The sequence below is a fragment of the Melanerpes formicivorus genome, unplaced genomic scaffold (genome assembly GCF_026170545.1).
Source record: "Melanerpes formicivorus ecotype bairdi unplaced genomic scaffold, bMelFor1.0.p_v2 SCAF_7, whole genome shotgun sequence".
NCBI lineage: Eukaryota > Metazoa > Chordata > Aves > Piciformes > Picidae > Melanerpes > Melanerpes formicivorus.
The window spans coordinates 23,409,048-23,431,108 of record NW_027142359.1 but is presented as its reverse complement, the minus strand read 5'-3'; the positions used below and the strand labels follow the sequence as shown (position 1 = coordinate 23,431,108).

The 22,061-nt window shown below is 44.7% G+C and overlaps 1 protein-coding gene across 12 annotated transcripts in view; it reads right to left on the bottom strand.

Moving 5' to 3' along the window:
* Positions 1–22,061, bottom strand: part of RASAL2 (RAS protein activator like 2) — a 211,433-nt gene that overhangs the window by 32,269 nt on the left and 157,103 nt on the right. For 10 of the 12 annotated variants that reach the window (XM_068141394.1, XM_068141396.1, XM_068141395.1 and 7 more), the window contains 3 exons: positions 11,942–12,051; positions 1,704–1,857; positions 77–175 (listed from right to left, as the gene is read on the bottom strand). In XM_068141394.1, the coding sequence (XP_067997495.1) occupies positions 77–175; positions 1,704–1,857; positions 11,942–12,051 (363 nt within the window). Of the gene's footprint in view, positions 1–76; positions 176–1,703; positions 1,858–4,378; positions 4,536–7,803; positions 7,924–11,941; positions 12,052–22,061 lie in introns of those variants that run through there. The other 2 variants (XM_068141400.1, XM_068141401.1) reach the window with 2 other exon arrangements.

Below are 22,061 nucleotides of genomic sequence, written 5' to 3'. Positions count from 1 at the left end.
CCCTGGTACACTGGACTAAAATCCAATCACACCACCTCCATTCCCCTGCTAATCTCATTGCTGCAGTTGCTGTTACCTTATTCGGCTGCACTGTTCTGCGTAGGTTTTCCATCCACTTGTCCCTCTCTGCTGCAGAGGAACAACTGAAGCATTTACTGCCACTGGAGTAGGTTACCTGCAAGATATAAACAACAGGGTGAGTTCAGGCAAGCCTAGGAGACGTGTAAGAGGCTGCAAGAAGCGAAGGACAAGATAAGCAAAGCTGGAGCAATGAAGTAAGTATGAAAAAGGCAGGAAAACAGTAGGGGAGCCTAGAAGGGAGAGAGGGGTTAAAAGGCTCCCAAAATGTAGAGAGGAAAAAAAATAAGTTCAAACTAATATAAAACTAAACAAAATACAAAGAGCACCAGAGGCTTCTCTCAAAGGCTTTTAAACAAGGCTTTAACCAAGCAGTTAATTTACTTTTAAGTAAAAGCTCATAAATGGTTGCAGTTCTCCCCCTCAGGTCCCAGAGGCAGATGATTTAGTTGCTAACAGTGGACAGACAGAACTAGCTATGTATTAATGTAAGGCAAAATACACAAGAAAAGGTATCTTCAGGAAATAGAAATGTTTCCAAGGGTCCATATACACTGCAGTGGTCTAAAACAAACCAGAGGAGTTGTGCTCTGAGCCAGGCTGCTCTATGTAACTCTGCTTTCAGGCAGGAGGGACCCACCTTGGTTTTTTCACTTGTACATGGCCTGACAAGCTTCGTTTCCTCTTTCCATTCATTGGTGCCCACAATTAAAAAGCAGTTTGAGGCAACAGCCTCAGAGTTAAGTTGTTGCCAGATTTTCCACTCAGCTCCCCGAATCTAAGCAAGCTGGAAAGTGCTTCCAACCAGAAGAACGAGACTGAAGCGAAGAGGAACCGTTCCTGGATACATCCCGAGGGAGAAGAGCCTGATATGCTGGTTTTCTGCCAGAGCAGTTTTCCAGGCTGTAAACAGATCTTTGTTCCAGGAGTTCAGACACATCTGACTAACCCTGCTGAAGACAGACTGTCACCTGCCCCTGCCACGACAGGTTACAATGGCCTTGGATGCACCCACCCAGCTGTGGGTCCAGCAAGATGAGGACTCTGTTCAATCAACCCACCTGTTTCCGAAGCTAAGCTGGGAGCCATGTGGCTCTGCGCTGCAGTCTGTGCTGAAAAAGCAAGAGGAGCTTTGCTCCCTGCTCCATGGTGCAACAGACACGTCCACAGTTACCAGAGCTTCTCCTTTATCAGTCAGAGAAGGGGCAGAGCTAATGGAATGGGGCTCTGACTGGAAATCCCATTTCTCAGTTAGGGTATATTTGCTAAATTTAATTTGAGGTGAATTTGGAGAGGATGAACACACAGCTTATGAACAACAGCATGTTCCAACCGTCCATTTGCATGCAAACTACAACTGCCTAGATATTTATCAAATCTAAGAGATTTTTTTGCCCCCCCCACCCTAAGTAGAAGACTTGGTAATTGAAAAATATTTCTCTCCATTGAGTGATGCCATTAGCCTCAAGGACTTTAAAATCTCATGCTGGTTCACAGCCCCCACCCAGACTTTGGTATAGCAGTGGCTGCTGGCTGTTCTCCAGTTACAGAGGCACAGAAGCACGTACTGCAAGGCTCAGACTGACAGCATGTCAATGGCTGTGGGGTTGGGGATTGTTCTTTACCTCAAAGCAGAAGTCTTGTCCAAGGATACTGCTGTGAAGTGGTTTGACAAAGACTTGCTCTTCTGCCCCAAGATCCAGAGCCTCCACAGCGCTGCCTGGGCTCAGTAAAGACTCATGCGAACGGGACTCTTTCAGCTTTGGCAACCCACGTGACCTGTGGGAGAGAGAACAAGGGGGAGAGGAAACATGATTTTTCTCACAATTACCAAAAGAGCTGGCAAGGCCCCAAAGAAAGCCTGCAACCTGGTGTTTATTCAGAACAACTTCTACAATTAGCCTGTAAATGTTATGAAAGTAACATTAGGTTGGCAATCCCAGACTCCTAAGGAAATAGCCAGCTATGCAAGCCTAGGAAGTCCATTCCCACTGACCTAGAAATTGGAGCTGCTGAGCCATCAATAAAAGAGCAACAACAAAGCAAAAAAGTTCAGAGCTCACTGCTAAGATTTAAAGAAATCCTGTGGATATGTTTGGATCTATTACTGAAAATACTGACTACTGCCTAGATCAGTAGATGAATGCTGTGCATGAACACAAAAAGCACACCACGCTCAAAATTGCTAGACAATGAAGATGAGAGACACAAGAGATGAACAGCAGATGATCTTTCTGCAATGCACTTGAGTATTCTTACTATCCCAAGCCTTTACACCAAGTACAAATGTTCAGTTTACTTCCCACTCCTCAATGCTCAATACCTACATTGACATTTTGCTTTTTCTCCTCAGCTGCTTATCCCAGTTTTAACAGTTTCCAATTTTTCTGATATCTCCATCCTTGTTAAGCTTCCCCTCACTGACATGTACTGATTCTCTTTTTCAGCTGACTGTCCTGTAAACCCCAGAGCTCTTCCAGAGCTGGCATCTCCCACATTCACAGCACCTCTTGATCAAAGCAGTCTAGTCTTTTCCCCCACCAGTTCTAGAATACTCCACAGATACATCCCTCCACTATGCTTTAGCTTTCTGCAACCAACAGCAACATTAGAACCCACACTCTAACACTTTCTGTATTCTCCCATGTCCATTTACTGCAACATCTATGCACAGCAGAGAGCTCTACTGTCAAACAGCACTGCAAAACATGCTCAATTTATAGATGACAGTGGCTTCACCCATGCTCCTTCTAATCCCAAACTGACACCTCAACTATAAGCTTCTGCAATAAAGTCATATCATACCTTAGGCACAACTAGCATTTTCACTTCAAAAGGCAAACACTATATGCACACATCCCCCCCCCCCCCCCATTTTTCCTTGAGCTGGAACCCAGTTAAAGCCTTCACAGATTACCAGCAAGGAGGAAGCACACTGCCTCCCAGCTCAGCAGACAATGAGCTGTTTACCTGGCAGTCTAGATGTTGTCAAGACACTGAAACTTGTGCTGGTCCCTAAGCCTGATCAGTGATCTGTGGAAGTGTGTCCATGAATATGGCTGCACCTCCAGCAAGTACAGCAAAGAGATGTGGAAGTAGAAAGGCATCAGCTGCCTACACATTATGCAGAGCAAAGCAATGCTCTGAAAGGTTGCTTTCTGACCTGCGTTCATCCTCACAGTATTGCCTCTTCTCTTCAATTCCCACTATCAAGGCTCAACAATCAAGTAGAGCATGTTTTTACAATGTATTTATGGGGGAATGAAAAGCACAGCTACCTCAACTTTGAAAAATAAGTGTTTTTTGTATACTTCCCTCACATATCTTATACAGAAAAATCCTCCTGTTTTGTAACCTTTGCAAAATCAAATTCCTCCTACCTGTGAGCAATTCTATGGGGAGACAGAGGGGAGAAAATACAACCCACATTTGGAACAGGCATCTTCAGTACATCTAAGGCTGCTTAACAACAAAAACTTGGGTACCACGAAGGACACATGTAAAGCAACAAGCAGGGTTCAGCTGGCTGCTCTTTTGTGCAAAATGAAATGCTGAAAGTATGGGAGCAGATTCCTGTACGATAAGATTTATTAAACAGTCAGGGAGAACTTTGTTCCCATTTAATATACTGAATGACCTGAGTGCAGGCAGCAAAACCCTTTCATCAGAGGGATATTACAAAGACCCTGATTTCAAATGCAAAGCAGCAGCAGTGGTACAAACGTGTTGGCCGCGCTGTGCACGCTTTGTTAGAACAGGTTACAGCAGCAGCTGCACCGACGCAAACCCAAAACCTCAGCCATGTATAATTGAGCACTTTGCTGCAGTTAAGGTAGGGCAAGTCTAAAATAAACATGCCACAATACACCACTTTAATATCATCTCTGCAAAATCCTCTCTAATTTCTCCTCTCAAGAAAGCACTGCTGAGGTCACTTGGCTTCTGTCCTTATCCCAAACTCTCAGCAATTCCAGTCCTAACAAAGTACTTTGCTGTATGATGCAGGGAGCTGGCAGAAAGCCTGTAGCCAACTCCTGCCTTAGCTCCTTGTCAGAGAAAGAATCCCAGAATCATAGAATTGGTTTGGGTTGGAAGGGACCTTAAAAGATCATCTAGTTTGAAGCTCCCCACCATGGGCAGGGACACCTCCCCTAGACCAGGTTGCATGGAGTGGTCAGAAAGAAAGGGAAGAGAAGGGAAAGAAAAAGAATTACCACAGGAAGGAGAAAGAAAAAGAGATTTTACAAATCCCAGTTGAGCAGAGCTGCACTTGGAAGAAGACAAACGAAGCACACCTTACATGAAACAACTGTACAGCCACTTAGCAGTGCATCCCCAAATCATAGCGGTGCCACATGTCGCAGCCCTTCCTCTCCAACTTCCTTCTCTGGGCTATGTCTTGAACAGTAAATCCTGCTGGGAGAGGAAGAAAGGGCACACAAATCCAGGAGGAGCTCTTCCTCAAGCCTCAGGTTAGGAGTTTCAGAACAGCACCACACCAGGCAGATAAGCTGGGGCCAGAAGGAAAGTCACAGCGGCACCAGCAAAGAAACCTCTCTCCTCGTTGGCAGTGCTCCCACCTGGCCCCACAGGCGATGCGAAGAGGCTCCCAGGTGCGTGTTGCCATGGCGTGGCCAAGCAGATCGGGTGGGCCAGCAGAGGCAGCAAGCACAGGGATGTCCACAGACCTGACAAAGATGACCCTTGCAGAAAGAAAGAAGCCCCTCCTCTTCCCACCCTACAAGTTTAACAAGACCCAGACAGTTAAAGGCAGTGGGAGAGAGTGAAGCAACTTCCAAGAATGCCTCCAAACAGCCTTTGGGGACAGGGTGGGAGGAAAAGCAGGTACATGCAGAATCTACTCTGTGCCTCCACATCCCACCTTGCAAGTTAAATCTTTCAGCAGTATCCGTTCTCCTTCACTGCTCTAACTAATTAGTTGTGAACATTTCCTGTTGTGTTGCAGATCAGCTGCAGCACAGTTAGTTTTGTTGACTCAGGGTCCTGGGGCAGAGGAACGTTTGCCTTCAATCCCCTGAAGTTACCATATTTATCACAGCTCAATAAACTGATTAAGTGGCTTAGAATTGGCACTTTGTCTTCCATAAACACCACAGCAATGTCGTGAATTTGCTGGTTAGATGGAACCACACGCATTTACAAACACAAGTGTGTGCATTTGTAAGCACCATGGTATGAATTTCATCTATTGATAGACCTGCAAAGCAAATCATTGCCTAAATCAGCAGCATTCCAATCAATAGAGGCAATAATAGGTCTCTGCTGCTTTAAAGCCTCATCTGATATTCTGAAGCTGTAAGTAACAACAAAGGAAAATTGCTGGCTGGCCTCTCCCTCATGCAGAGGCACTGTTAATAAACTGGTGCCACTGACTAACTTCCCACTGCCCAGCATAGGGGCTGGATTAACAGGGTCCTTCCTGTATTAGGTAGGAAGCTACTGGTAAAATGAGAGCTGCTCAGAGTCCCTGTTAAGAGAGAGGTAATCCCAGAGAAGCAGATTACTGTAAACAGGAAGATTGCACATGCAGAAGGTGGGGGAAGGGTTGTTTGTACAAATCTGTTTCTGCTAAACAGCTCCATTAACAACACAAATCCTGTTTTAAAGTATAATTAACCTCCCATGATCAGCTTTTTTTCTTTTCTTTTCTGCTGCTTCTGCACACAACAACGATAAAAACTTAAAAAAGCAAAGGACAACTTACGAGTTCAGAGCAAACAGCTACCAACAGCATCCAACAATTCTCACAGACTTTCTTTCCAAAGGAAAAACAGGTGGAGGAGGAGTATGTCAGGGAATATTTTAAACTTCTCACCTCTTTTCATGTGTTTTGTAGCATGGGTCTTCAAAGCTGCATAATTTCCTTCTACATCAGAGCCGAGCCACTGCCCCAAACTACTGAGCTGGCAACAGCATGTGGCTGCTACTGAAAAAGATCTCTTCAACAACACCATCTTGCTGGCCCAACCCCAAGCTGACCCTCTCTCCGTGCACACCATAATTCAGTAATTTTCCACTATGGGAAGATCTGGACTGTAAGCTGGGAACCAGAAAGCTCTGGCTTTTAGTGGCTACCCGTGGCACGCAGCAGCCTATTAGCTGACCTCTATTATATTCTACTGTCTACAAGGCGTGTAGGACAAAGGGTTAAAATCCTAATTGCTCTGGTTATGAAGCTCTCCTGCTGATTTTGACCTATTTAAAAGCCAACCTACAAAGCACAAAAGACTTTCAATTACTGAGCTTACCAAGGAGAGCACAATATTGTTTGGAACACAAGCCTGTAGACATCAACATATAGAAATGAGCTACCAAGGAACAGAATCCCATCATCTGTCTCCTTTACCAAACTGGTGTCATGGTAAAGGACATGGAAAAAACATCTTTTGTTCAGCCCAAGCACCTGGCCAGATCTCCGCGGGTCTCAGGCAAAGCTGTACTTCTGCATGCTTCCGACACCTCCAGCACAACACCCGTGTGTTTACAGACACTCCCCGAGACCAGAAAGTTGAATTCAATACTTAGCCGCTCGCAAAGCCACAGGAGAGAGCTTGCACTGTAAGGCAGGGAACTTTCTGCTCAGCGCAGTGATTCGAAATCCCAGCTCTGCTGAGCTGGCCCCTAAGGTCGGCAGCATCACCTGCACTGCAGGTGTGCTCTGAAGCATTGAGTTTCCCCGTGCAAGCCTTCATTTTGTAGGCACCACACCCCGCTTGGTTTTCCAACTGCCAATTAGCAGAACATCCTACCACTTGGTCAACAATCCTACAAGTCTAACCAGTTTAATTATTAATTTTTCATTTTTGAACCAGAAAGTTTGGGTAACTTATTTAAGGTGCAAGTTCTGCTCAGCTGCAGCTCCATGCTGGCTTTTTCTGAGCACACTGCATCAGCCTTCCACTGGCAGTCTGTTCTTTTCTTGCAAGGCCCTACCCGAAGTCTCATTGTTTGAATCGTGGACTTGTAAAGCCCTTCCCTGCCTGCCCGCCCTCCCTGCGGATCACAGCTTGTCCAACAGACACCTCATACAGTGCTCGTGTTCTTCTTGCTCTATTGTGACTGGGCTCTCTGCTGTTAATGGTTTTGAATACTTCTGTCTTGCTGGACCAGAGATGCTTAACTGATCCACTTTCATTCCCCTGCTAAGCGATTTACAGGTGAGGTTATGAGGAAAAGCCAAAGGTCTGCAGAAAACCATCAGCCATTAAGAAGTTCTTTTTTATACAGGCATCAAGTGATCTTACAGGTGGAACAGAGCAGTCTAGCACCAAGGTGAAGGTTTGCCACAACAGCCCTCAATGTGGAGATTTTGTCCAGTTTTCAGAGAAAAACAAGCAACTGCCCGAGGATTGAAAAAAAACAACTGGCTGAAAGAAATACGTTCACCAAAACAGGAGTGAGATATCTCTCCGGAGATAAACCACTCCCCGCCCCCTTTCCCCATACTCCAGCATGCAGAAGATAGAAAGAGATATGCTGAATGAATAGAAGCTTGAGGTGAGTCAAGCCTTAATAACGTGTTGTGTAACACAGATTTTTATCCCTGCATCTGCACCAGGACAAAACTCACCCACCTCTCCTGGCAACCGGCGTTACATTCGAATGAACGGGCGCGCGAAACGCGTCGGGGTTGCGTCTATTATTTATGGAATCTGTGCTATTTCCATCCTGCCAAGAGAGCAGGAGGGGGGAGTGAGAACTTACCGAAAGTAGAAGAAGCTGTCGTTGGAGCAGCGGTAGCGTCTCACCATAAAGCCCAGAGCCATGGCTACCTGCTTCCCCACAACCTGCCTGAGCCCATTCTCAGCAAGGACGTGGCAGGTCCTGTGCTCCGCCACGACTATCTGATAATGCCATAAAATGACTTTTGTAAAGCAGGAGGATTCCCACGTGGCAGTAAATCCCAACAGGGCAAAACCCTCCCAGCTGTCCACAGAGCTTTAGAGCTGTTGCCGAGACCATATGCAGCCAGTCTCAACCATCTTCGCTGTCTCACCATAAACAGAACGGAGGCAAGTACTGTCAGTCCACTTGGAAACACTCTCCAATTCCTGTCCACAAACTCAACATATTAATTTGGTCTCTTCTTTCAAATGTAATTTTCCTCAAGTATTTTCTCAAGCTTTTTTACATGTTTTATATATTACTGACACTGAGACAAGTGTGTGGGTTGAAGAGCTCAAAGAATGTAGTGGGAAATGGGCTAGAAAAGCTGTGAAAGATGACACAGTAACATGGTGTCACATAGCCTCATGGTGAGAGCTGCTGAGACCTGGTGAGATGCTGCACTGGCCACACATCTGAAGAGCTTCATTCACATCTGATGAGGGTCACAACCAAGCAGAGTCTACGTCTTCTGATGTTAGTGCCTTGTAAAGGCAAAACACAGTGTCTCAAGTACAACAGGTCACCTCGCAAACAACCTGAATCTGAGTAACAGAAGTGATGCAAACTACAGACTGAGAGGTGGTGAATGTTTGCAAGACACCTGGATGCTGACCCACAGTAGGCTTCTTTCTGGAGGGGCAGCTCTCTCCTCTCCCTGTCCACCTTCTCAGTCACATTGCAACAAAAGTCAGCAGCCAGAAAAAAAGTAGGTTGACCAACTGGTTTCTGCTGAAACTGGATTACGAAAAAATCTACAACTTATCTCCATTGCTCCTTCCTACAGCACTCCTGGATCCTTTCCATTCTAGATCAACTCTGAACAGACAGCATCCATCCTCTGTCACCAGCTGGCACGGCATGTAGTGTTACAGCATCCCAAATCTTGATGTGCACCAGGATAACTCATCTACCTTGCTACTGATTTTTATAGGTGTTTTATCTGTAAGCATGTCCTGTTTCTCAAGAGGACCCAAACATCACATAAGCATGAGAAAGCAACATGACAGCAGCCTCCATTTCCTTCTCGCCTTTGCAGGGTTTTAATTTGTTAAGCTATATAATGCTTTCTTTGAAGGCAGGGCTCTTGTTTTTGCAAGAAAAGGTAGATGCTATCAGTCAACTTGGCCCTGAAAACTTCTCTAACTCCATGACATCACTTAGCATCACCTGCTTAAAATGGGAAAGGGCTGACTCACAGGGGTAGGACAGGAAAGTTTTCACTGCAACAGATCGAGACTCCGGCAGAAAGCAGGGAGAGCAGAAGGTGAGAGAATGGCAGCTCCCTCTCATGAATTAAGTCAGCTGCTATGTGTTAGCTTCTTTCAGGCAGAAACAGTTGTCACTGATTTGTCCCATTGGAAAAAAATCCCAAACAGCAGCATAATTCTAAACATAAATCAATCTTTTTAGTGTCTTCTTTCCTCCAGCCCATCTCCTCCCAGTACACTAATCTGCTCCTCATCTTCAGCGCTTCGTTCCCACATGGTTTTTGAGTTGGTTTTCCTGCTGCTATATCCACCAATTGCATTTGTCAGGCACCCTTAGATACAGAGTGAAACATATGGGAGAGAAGGGAGAAATTATTGGCAAGTTTCACTTTACAGTGGAACTGAACTTCCTTTATGGATTTATTTATAAAAACCCATTAGAAAAGTAGCAGCTCTAACCATGAACTTTCAAAGTCAGTGTGTTCTGTCAGTGCACTCTCAGATCAGACCACAAATGCAAAGAGGGCTCCATTAAATCTTCCATCTTTCCAACTAAAGGTAACTACAAGGTTGAGTAGTGCTGTTACACTTTCCTTCCAAAAGGAACTCAGCAGCAATTTGTGACTCTCACCTGCAGCACGGAGCTTCAAACACAGCCTGAGGTGAGGCTTATGTTTTTGAACAGCAAAACCCCTTTGTGCAAAGATTTGTGTCCTAATAAACCCAATCTCCATTGTTTTGCACATTGCTTGGCTACTCTCAAATGACCAGCCTTGCTTCCAGACTCTGTCCTCTGCTCATTTTAGCACACAGACCTCTGAAAGGGAAGACCACACTGGCTTCACTCCATTAGTGACAAATAATTCTATCAAGTCACAGAACCCCTCCAAACACTGGCCTGTCTCTGCCTTACAGCTGCAAGATGCATTGCTCCAAGACTGGTGTAGGAGGTCAAAAGAGGAGGGTGATTGGATGGAAAGTAAAGAGCAACCACCAGCTTGTCCCTCTCCAACATCCTGCACACCCCTGGCCTTCCAGGGATGTGTCCCCCCGCAGCCTCTGCATGGACCCTGACACTGGAAGTTCTCAGCTCATTTGTTCCTGCATCCTCTTTTTTTTAAGTCCATGCCAAGGACACTTAAGAGGACTGACAGAAGAGAGCAGCTCTGCCTAATGCCATCACTGCATGCAGTGGATTTTATGCTTTCCAAGCCATCAAGGGAAAATCCATGCTTCAATCAAGCCTAGTTGCAATCCATACCAGCACGGGCAGGGTGTAGAGGAGGATCTGGTTTCAAAGAGAAGGCAGCTTTGCTGTGTACAATACCATGTCTTAAACCAAAGTTGTAGAGATTAATTATAGCTAAATTCCCTGCTTTCCCAGAGCAGTAGCATTTCCCTTACACTGCAAAAGCAAGCACCATCAGTCCACATTCGGCACAAGTGCCAAGCTAGGGAAAGGCAAACACATACCTACAGCAAGAAGGGTTTGGCATGACAGAACTCGAAGCAAAGCTGGTTGCAAGCAACGGTTAGAATAACAGTTATTTTATCACATGGGGGCATTACTCAACATGCTCCCACTGACTGAGTTGCTTTTTATAGGCAAGCTGCAACTCCCTGAAAACAGGGGTTTGTACCAAAACTCAAAGCAGACTGGGTGGATGTCACTGTGACTCGAGGAGCAGCAGCATCCACGCTGTTACTCCCATTTGGGCGGCAGCAGCCTTTCCTGTAGCTCGTGAAGCTAACCAGACCTCCAACACCCGAGGCTTTGCTACTGCCGCGATTTCATGGTGCCGCCTCTCAGATGGAGCAGACAGCACAGCAGCACAGCATGACAGATACAACAAATGAATTCAACCCAGCTAAGGCAGAAGGGAAAATGCACTGAGCAACGTAAAATCACAAAAGCCTGCCGTGGCCTTAAGTACAGGGCAACCTATTTTTCACTCAATTTAGTTCTCCTGCTGTGCTACTGTGGAATGTAACAGAGTGTAATGTTTAACAAAAACAATCAAGAGACTTTACAAGTAGTTAGGAAGAACTGTGGGTGAGAGATTTGCTTGCCTCACACACAATCCATTCCCAGCCTGAATCACCAGCCAAAACTGAACCAGCACAAATATGCCAGATAGAGCACTAAGATGGTCCAAAGTGACCAAGTTCTCCCGTTTTCTGAAAGACAAAACATCTATGCATTGTAGTAACACTGAAATAACTGCAAAATTGATTGCCATTAGCAAGGATTCTTAATGTACTAATCATTATTTATGATTCTATGACTGCCATTAGCAAGGATTCTTAATGTGTCTGCACTGAGCACCTCTGGGCTCTGCTTGTACCGACATGATGATTCCTTTCACTGGCTACTGCCTGATCTGCAGGGAAGTCATGTATGCATAAAGGTAAGGTTGTCCAAAGCTGATGAGTCCAACAGTTTTATATCATGAAATTTAAAGCCTGCAGTTTATTTGCACCAGAGGCAGAAACAGGTATTTGAGTTCATATGCCTAACCTGAACTTTTTGTCAGCTGTTAAGAGCAGCAACAGTTTTCAGTCTTGTGTCAACAACAGCGCATTGTAGAATAAACAACTTTTAACATTAGACTAAAGTCAGCCTCCAAACCACCCCTCTGCCAGTGGAACAATAAATCCCCTTCCTTGCTCTCACTCTACTGCATGGAGGTTTTTCCACGCACCTCTGGTTGAGGAGAGATTGTTTGGGGAGCCGCACTGAACCTTACCTGTCATCAGCATTGCGGAGAGATGGGAGACGGAAACTCGTGTTCCTGTCCAGCTTTGACTGACTCTTTGTCCTCTTGATGGATCCTTTCAGACGTTTACTAAAGAAGCCCTAAAATGAAAAGTTGCAGAAGTGAACCAGGGAAACTGATGCCAGTAATAGATCAATCGATGCACTGCCACTGAGTCCAAACTCGGCAGCGATTCCTGCTGACAGTGACTGCCGAACGTGCTGCCGTGGGATTCCTCTGAGCAGGAAGAAAGGCAGGGCAGGATCATCAGTGACAGTTCCACTATCTGATAGTGTCAAATGGTAATAATTAACACTACTCCCATTGCAGGTGCAATGCAATGAATTACAACTATTGTACAAGAGACCCAACCCCCCATAATTTAATAGGGAGTAGTCTTAGACAGCAGTGTTTGTTCCTACCTCTCCTTTACACAGAGTGGTATTAACTCTTGGTCACATTAAGAGCCCAAGATGTCTTTTATTGTAAGTTTCTATTGCATCCAGGTTTTCCTTTTTCATTCAGATAGAGCACAAGAAGTCTTGCACTGATTTCAATAGCCTCACTGGCCAGAATTGAAAACTTTACAAGACTTCACCTACTAGTGACTCCAGACACCAGCTCAACTCAAAAATCTACTCAAGACCTAAAAATACTGAATCTTCAAGTAACCACTCTTCTGAACTACCATCGTTCATCAAACAATCACAGACCAAAGACATGAGACTTGAGAGAGCCTCTGGGGATCTAGCCAGCCTCCTGCTTGATGGGGGTGTACTACCAATAATAGCCCATTTCACTTTGACTTTGTCTAATGAAGTGCCTGGTGATAGAGCTTTTACCACCTCTCTCAGTTCAGTGTTGCATTACCCTTCTAGTAAGAGAATTCTTCCTTGTGTTCAACAAAAACCTCCCAAGCATCAATCTGCAGCTGCTGCCTCATTGTAGCATCTACCACTGTGGGGAAAAGTTTGGCTCCACCATCTCTGTAATTCCTCTCTCCAGTGCAGCAGGCTGCCTTGTGTCACCCCTTTGCCTTTTATAAGACAGATAAACAAGTCCTCACCTCTCCTCATCATTCTCTCCTTGTTGGTACCATCAAGAGCTACTGATGTGAATCAGGAGCATGTATGGTGATACAGGAAGAGAGCCATTTGTAGATGGGGGGATATCACAGAAATATTTCAGCTCCTGCACATTGGATTTTCTCCTATAGCCCTTTACATTAGTTTGAACATAACATGCATCTTAAATAAACCACATTGTGTCCAAATACTTCCAGGGCTGGCAGACATAAATGCACAAACACTCTTTGGCATAATCACAGCAATCCCAGAGGTTCTTAATCCAATAGGATTAAGCAACATTTTACTGCCTGAATCTGCTCTGCTCCTTCGCAGAACAGCTGCATGAAGCCACCGTACCCTGGGCACTGCTGTCGGGGGATTCACCACACTTGAGTGAGTCCACGTGATGGTTATAGCTTGGTAGAACTTGATCACAATGAGTGCTCTTTTGGTGTGGATTCAACCATCAGATCTACAGCTGGACTTTAGTAAAGGTCTAGGAAGAGCGATACCTGGCTGGGGCTGGCCCTCTCTGCCATCATCTGTGGTTTGCTAGGCTGGAAGTCAAGTACAGCTGCTTTTGAACACATTTACAGGGCAAGCCTCCACAAGCTGTTTGGGACAGGTGACAGATGTTGCCCACAGCTGCCTCCTGTAATACAGAAATCAGCAAACTGGAGACAAACAAGGTCTCCTGTTCTTTCCTGTGCAGAACACTGACAAAGCAAGAATGTTTTATCAGCTCCAGCTGACTCAGTCAGGCCGAAGTAAAAGATAAGAAAAAAATTCTTCACTTTGAGAGTGGCAGAGCTCTGAAGCAGAGGATGGCAGAGCTCTGAAGCAGAGGATGGCAGAGCTCTGAAGCAGAGGATGGCAGAGCTCTGAAGCAGAGGATGGCAGAGCTCTGAAGCAGAGGATGGCAGAGCTCTGAAGCAGAGGATGGCAGAGCTCTGAAGCAGAGGATGGCAGAGCTCTGAAGCAGAGGATGGCAGAGCTCTGAAGCAGGCTGCCCAGGGAGGTTATGGAATCTCCTTTTCCAGAGAGATTCCAAACCTGCCTGAATGCTGTCCTCTATGATTTACTCTAGGAGATCCTGTTCTAGCAGGGGGATTGGACTAGATGATCCTCAGAGACCCTTTCCAACTTCTACCATTCTGTGTGCAGTACAGGACTTGTCCATCTCTCAGACTCCTAAGATTTAGGCCATCACTAAAAAATATCAATTTATCTGTAATATTTCAGTATGAAGAAATCTCTCATCTCTTTCACCACTTTGGGCAGAAAGTGATGTTTACTGATTGAACAGGGTGCTACTTAACTAGGCTTCCTTTCCCACAGAAAGCTGGACCAGGTGATCTCTGGAGGGCCCTTCCAACTTGTGCTGCTCTGTGATTCTACAGTATTAAAGGAATTGGCTCCCACTCTCTTCTCATCAGTGGATGCTGGAAAAGAAGTTGTTTCAAACAGCAAAGCCCAGGTGTGGTCAGGTTCAAGACAGACTGCAAGTACCTCTAAACCAACTTTCCAGTCTCATGCTTGCCTTTATCTTTCCATATTTTCAGTGCTCCCTTTAAACCAGCTGTAGCCTCCTCCCTTTAAACAAGCACACCCTTCAACTGCTCCTCTACCTTTCCTCTTGGTCCCTTTAAATGTAGTTTGTTCCTCTTCTTCCACACAACTCCCCTCTTCATACATACTGGTAGCTGGATTCTCCCCCTTGTCATGCTCCTTCTCATTCTCTATATTTCAAAGAACAACCAAGTGACTCTTGCTAAATGGTCAAATGGAGAAGAAATTCAGCCAAATCCACAACTCCTCAGGCTCACATCTATGGCATCTTCAGCAAGTACAATAAGATGACCTGTTTCCTCTTCCATGGAGATTCGGATGGTGATGTATTATTGAAAGCCTGTTCATACCTGATAGCAGCACTAGGATGACAGAATCACAGAATGGTTTGGGTTGGAAGGGAGCTTTAAAGGTCACCTAGTCCTACCCTCCTGCAGTTAGCAGGGACATCTTCAACTAGAGCAGGTTGCTCAGAGCTCCATCCAACCTGACCTGGAATGTTTCCAGGAGTGGGGCATCTACCAGCTCTCTGGGCAACCTGTGCCAGTATTTCACTATTCTCACTGTCAAAACTCTCTTCCTTCTATCCAGTCTAAATCTCCCCTCTTTTGGCTCAGCATCTTTCCAGCACATGCAGATCATCCTCTCCCAAATACCCATGTAGGAAACAACCGGCTCACACACACCAGAGCCTGACATACACCTGTCCACAGGCTACACAGAGAAATTAGGGTGCCCTGTGGGATGGTTCTGCAGGGAGCAAAGGATGAGGGAATCTGTTTTCAGCACCTGAGGCAGAGCCACATTTAAAAGCTGCCCTTCCGTTTCTGAGGCTTGCCAGCCAGCAGGCTCCTCAGGGGTGAAAGCTGCTGCATTCTCCTGAAACAGGAAAAAAAAAAGTAGAAAAGGCATGGCCTGATATCTAGATACTGCAAAAAACCCCACCAAAACCAACCACAAATCTACACAGCATGCTGGGGTAGTAAAAGGTACTGTCAAATGGTACTGTGAAAAGGGAAGAAGTGGGTTTAGCTGTGTGTGCCACTCAAACTCTAGCCATGTTCCTGTGCTTCTCTTGGTCCTGGTACTGAAAAAGTGCCTTTGAAAACCCCTGTAATCAGTAGATGCTTTTGGGCTTCTCTTGGGGCCATTGCTGGAATTCCAGGAGAGGATGTAGAGCATTTTCAAAGTCACTTTGATATATTCTGACCTCTCAGCATAAAAGGTAACAGACCCAACTACAGGGATTCAGACCTGGTGGACCCTGGCTCTCTTCCAGTACCTCTCAGTCTACTCAAATTGCAAACACAAAACAACATGTTTTTCTCCCCTTAAGGGCAAAGAAGACAAAGCTGACCCAGTTTCAGCAGGGGTCCAAAAGTATTTATATTGAACCATTTCAAATCCCACTCAGAGAGGAACTGTGAATATTCATTTTTATGTGCATGCACACTTTTAAATTGGCTTTGCTTTAACAGTAGTGAAACATGTTCTCGGCTTAATTGAACATAATCTATTCCCTAATGAAATAAATATGCTGTCTGGGGTTGAATAAGGCTATCCAGAGCTGAGTGTACAAAAAAGGGGAGAAATACTAGGGTGAGAACATACTTAAAGACAGAAATTATTCAAACAAAGAGTGTACTTATTGGTCATTCTCAAAAGATTTGGAAAACATTTGCAGTGTTTGCTCTCTGCACCTTGCTGGCAGCTCATGCAGGGCTAGTGCTTACAGATGGACAACCTGGGAGCAGCATGAAAAATTCACATGCCAGAACCGAGCAGGGCTTCTCGACTGCTATTTGCCAAAGGAAATGCTTTTATATACTGAATGCAGACATAAAAAAGATGTAGTGATGAGGAATAAACTTCCATCTGCAACAAGGCTACCTAACTGAAAGGATTCTTCTGTTTTGTTTTGGGTTTTTTTTTTCTTCTACAGAGGAGAAATCCCTGCCAATGCTAATAGCTGCAGCTTGTACCATTGAAAAGACAAAAGCACCCTGACTTCCTTCCTTATTGTCTAGGTATTCCCCTTAAATGCTTGTTTCAACACAAAATGCACTGCTGTTTGGTCCTTTATCCCTAACTGGAATGAAGCTCTGAGCTTTAAAGAATCGTAGTGGAGTATTTTTAACAATTTCACTGCTTAGACAAACACCCTTAGACAAGATGTAAACCTACCAAGCAAGCTGCCAGCAATTTGGAGAGTCTGTTCTTAATTGAAAAAAGGGACAAAATACCTTGTAGAGTGACTTAGCTAGGATCAGTACCATGCAGATGTTGCATTTTACAAGGAGTCCAGTGAGAGAATAAAGGTAGAACTGTGCCCTAATCCCTCAAAAGACAAGATTCGATAGTCTACATCTAATGGATCAAAGCTTGGTATACATTCCCCTCAGAACCACAGGTTTAGGGGACATGGGATAGAAAGGAGAGGTGGGGGACAATGGGAGCACTCAAGCACACACTCAGTCAGGCATGTGGAATAGGTTCAGCGCAGGTTCATCATCTCAGCCAAAAGCATCAAACGCTGGGGTAAGAAATCCCAGTGATACAGCATCTAAAAATAATGCAATCCCACTGAGAATTCGATTCATCTCATTTGGAAGTTAAGCAACTCATCCCTCTGCTCTGCCAAGAAGAAATCACCACAGGAGAAGTGACAAATTCAGCAGGCAGAGCCTGTAACTTCCCTCCATAGCTGCACAAGGAAGGTACAGAAACTCTGACCCCCCAAGAGGCTCGAACTTGGGGATGGTGGTTGCTTGGGGCAGCTTTGGCTTTAGGAGATGCTCATTCTGTTTCACAGATGACTGTCTGTCTGTCCCTAACCTCAGCAGAGCAGCTGCCCAACAAATACAAAGGCAGTCCCAGTATGAACTACTCAACTCCTTGACTGTTGCTCCCCACAGATGCACTGATTTCTTCACTTTGGGGAGAACAGCTCATGCATAATAGATCATGATTGTCTTTGTTGTTAATTCAGCCATGAACTATCAGAGCTACATAACTATAACACAAATTATCCATTGATAAAATGCAATGGGATTAGGGCAAGTTTCAAAGCACAAAACCCAGAGGGTAAAATGGGTGACAATCCTACAGACAGTGCTGCAGTTTGCAGGACCATTACCTACGTGAGGTCTTTCTGGGCACAAACACGTTGCATTTTGGAGGCTTGCAACGCATCTTGAACATTCATAACTCTCAGTGAGGAGCACTGATGCATTATTTATAACAGCAGGTGGGTAACTTCATTTACAGAGCGATGAGACTTGTTCTCTCTGAGGGGAAGGCCTGGATGGGTACAAAGATAACACCCAAGTGACTGTGGACAACAGCAGAACTGCCTCCCAACTGCTGCGTGCGTTAGTACATGAAGCATTTCATCTCTTCCATTGCTCACAAGCAGCTATCAAGGAAAAAAAAACATCCCTGCCAAGTGTAAGTGCCCTCCTGTGCCAGTAATGCTATAAAACCATGGGAAGCAAAGGAGCAGGGAAAGATAGGCAGGATGTAAACTGGAAAGATGCAATGAGTAGGATATTGCAGGGATTAGGAGCAAATATGGTGAAGTTTACTGTCCCCTGCAGAACAACAACAGAACACCAATACAACTACCAAAGAGGGGAGAAGTTTGCTTATGAGGCCAGTAACCCTCCTTATTAAAACACCAGCCATGAGTGCACAGCAGAACCACTGCTGAAAACAACTATACATGCACCTTGGTGGCAATATAAACAAGGCAGTGACTTACAGCAGTCAAATTCCACCGTCAACTCCTCCAAAAAGCCTGGCACTTTGTCACCGAAGGGGTGGTTTGTGCACAGGCAGAGAAGAATGAAAACCCTGTTTGAATGTATAAACAGAGGATAAAGCACAATAAAAGTGAAGTGGTATTACATAAATCTGCCAGAGCTTTCACACTAATGCACCACTCTCTTCTGATCTTCTCATCCCAGCAAGAAAACTAGAACAAAACCAAACTCCAGAAGTATAAACTGATTACAGGCAGACAAGAGGGGGATTTACAAATGATATGTTTTAAAGACCAGCTCTTTTAGAAACAAAAGCAAGAAGGGATTAGAGATGTATAAAACAAATAGAAAGGAAATTAACTAAGCTCCTCATGCACCCTGTTATGTAAGAAAACCGAGGGAGAATTTAACATGAGAGGCAGCACATTCGATTGTCAGGAGACCTTTTCTAATGCCATGTATAAACCAGCCCCTACAGTTCTCTACCACAAGATATTATACAGACAAATTTTTTCAGCAAGATTAAAAAAGGATTATGTGTTTATATAAGGAAGAATAACATATGTAGCTGCATTAGTCAGGTTTAAAAATAACAAGAGTGAGCAATTATCATGCTTCAGGACACAAGCTGATCAACAGCAAGGATCAGGAAGATATTTTTCCCCTGATGGGACAGCACTGCAGATTTGGCCAGATAACAATTTCAACTTTCCAATGAAAAACTGTCTCCAGTCACAGGAGGGATGCAGAATAGGATGAAGAAGTTTAAAACCAGTAATAAGAAACCCAAGGAAACGGAGTGGATACCACAACAGGGATATGCTGATAATACGTCTACTAATAAAATGTATGGTAAGATTCTATGCTCCCTGTGTGACATGCAGTCAAAAGAGCTGAAGGAATCAAATTCCCAAGTCACTGGGAATTATATTAAAAAATTCATGAGGAAACAAGAGCTTCCTCATAGCTGGGGAAAGCTACATCAGCTTTTCAGATCCCAGTTCAGCAAGGTGTTAAGCACGAGTGCAACTGGGAGCTCTCCACATTAGGCACTGGCATAAGAGCATCCTTAAAAGCCCCTCTGCAGGAACTAAGACAAGCCAGATGTCTGTCAAGAGAACAAAACAACGGTGATAAACAGTCTAAGAAATAGATCATCTGAGTCTATCAGAGAGTTTAATCAAACAACAGTTATCAGCTGTAGCTGGTGAAGTAGGTGGAGAAGTGATGGCCTCCAGCCCACCTTGCCATGATTCAAGTGGCTGCGTTTTTGACTTTCCTTCATGTCAGGAAGCAAGCAATAATTTTTGTGACCCTGGCTCTTTACTCCCCTGGCACACAGCCAGTAAGCAGCCCAGCACTTCAGGCCTGTACCTTTTGATAACACAAGGTACATACTAATTAGACCAATTAATGGTAATGAGCTTTGTCAAAGCCACTAACACAAACCTGAGAACCGACTGCAGTTGTATCTAAAAAGAGTAATTATGACAAGTGATAAGGTATCAAGGTAGAAGAAAGAGTCCAATGGGATGTGGTGGGGATAGTGGCATGACTGCTTCTGTTTAACATCTTTGTTAATGACCTGGAAGAAAAGTTAAACAGCACATTAATTACACTCAGCTATATTAAATTAGGAGGTGAAGCAAGGGCCAAGGGAGGACAGAGAAATAACACAAAGGGTGGTGAGCAATTAGAAACTGATAACACACATTCCTGTGAACTTTAGTACCAGAACTTGGAGAATCAATTGAAGGGAATTAAAAACAGAAGAGCAAGGAGAGTGATAAAAGGGCCAGGAGGACTGATTTACAGAGGAGGCATTAATTAAAGTCTGCAGAAGTTGACTAAGCCATGATTTGGGAGGTGAAGGACAGAATGAGTCGACACACATTTAAACACTGTTAAACCAAGGGTGACTGGAAATGTTTAAAGCTGGAAGTGTTTATAGCTATAACCATTCATAGTTCCCCTACACTAATTGCAGGGGAATCAAAGTCAAGTTTACACCAAACATGAGCAAAAAAAATGTTCCTGCTGTTCAGGTCACAGAGTGGACATATCCATCACCTAACTCAAGGCTGAAGTTTGATGCAATGAACCAATCCCTTTTGTCAGAAAGATACTGTGAAGGTGACAGAGCCTACAAATGGTATTAGCCCAGAAGGAAGATAGTGATGAGAGCTTGGTGAGCATCCTGAAGATAGCCAGTTACTCATTTATGCCTCCTGACACCAAATCTGTGGAGTAACAGCCAGCATACCCAAGCCATCACATCACAGGCAAACAATAAACAAAGCAGATTCAAACAAATGTGCCATGGTAGGAGTGGGAAGTGGAAGTAAAAACGTTCATCTTATAAGAGGGAGGACAGATCTGAGCACAGCCAGTTTTTCATGGAGGGTGCCACAATGCCTTGCACCACCATAGATCAGTGATTCCTTCGCTGCACTAACACTGAAGCAGAATTAAAAATGTGTACTTGTATGCCACCAGGTCACACAGCCAGAAGAGATCAGTCCTGTCCTAACCTGGCAGCACAACAGCAGCAGAGCAGCGCTCTGGAGGAGCAACAATTTTGCTGACTGCATAAAAGATGAGGCTGGGCAGCCACGAGAACTCATCAAGCTTTGACCTTCACTTAGGCTGGCTGCATTGTCTTCTGTTCCATTTAGCAGTACTCTTAAAGAGCAAAGAGGCAGGCAGTATTTCTATGGATCCAATTATACTCTTGACTCGAAACAAACCAAGGCAATCTGTAAGTAGCAGTCTTCCCATCAAACGCACACAGGGTTCCTATAAAAATCATCTTATTTACTCCAAAGATTGTGTTCTGGCTTCCCTGTCTCATTTGCACTTGTTTCTTTGCCTCTTTCTCATCTTTTTTCCCCCCCTAATAGCCAGCAGTCACAGATGAATCATGTATTATTTGTAATAACAACTCCCTAACAACCCTACGCCAAAGAAGCAAAAGCTGGAGAGCGCGACGCGAGTCTGAAGAGGGGTTTAGCAATTCCTCTTTAGCCAGCCACTGCAGGATGTTTGAAGACTTTGATAATCTCCTATTTATCCTGGCCCCTCAATTCCAACAGCAGAGCAATGACTGAACATGGTAGGCTGCCGCACGGTGCAACAGTAGGGAACGGGATGCGCTGAGCCCAAGAATCTCTGCCAGACATAGCGTGTGTGGGAAGGGAAAAGCTGGTTTCTCGCCCACCTATGCGTCATGGTGCCTACTTCCAGCCAGTTCCGTCTGCCTTCCTTTTTGTTCAGTCAAATAGTATTCATTATTAAAAACATGGTTTCTCCTATACATGTATGGCTATAAGCAGCACACATCTGTCTGTGAGAAGACACACACACACACACTTCTTCATCTCCATTTTCCTACCTTTCCTGCCCTTCCATCCTCTCACCATATCCCTCCCAGACCCGCTTGAAAATTGTTGAACAGCAATTAAAACAACTGAACCTAGATGGAGACCAAAGTTTTACCTGCAGACAAGAATATTTGGGGAAATGGGGATGCAAAAGAAAGGGCAAGTACCAAGAGCTCTTATCTCTGTAGGCTGTCAGCATAAGCAGAATCCTCTGGAATTCCCCCTGGAAGGAGGAAACCAGAAGAAGTACGTTGCACATGCTGGTCTGCGTAGGGGTTAGTCTTAAGAGAGAGTTGGTTCGTAAGTACTGAAATTGTACCAGAGGGACCCTGAC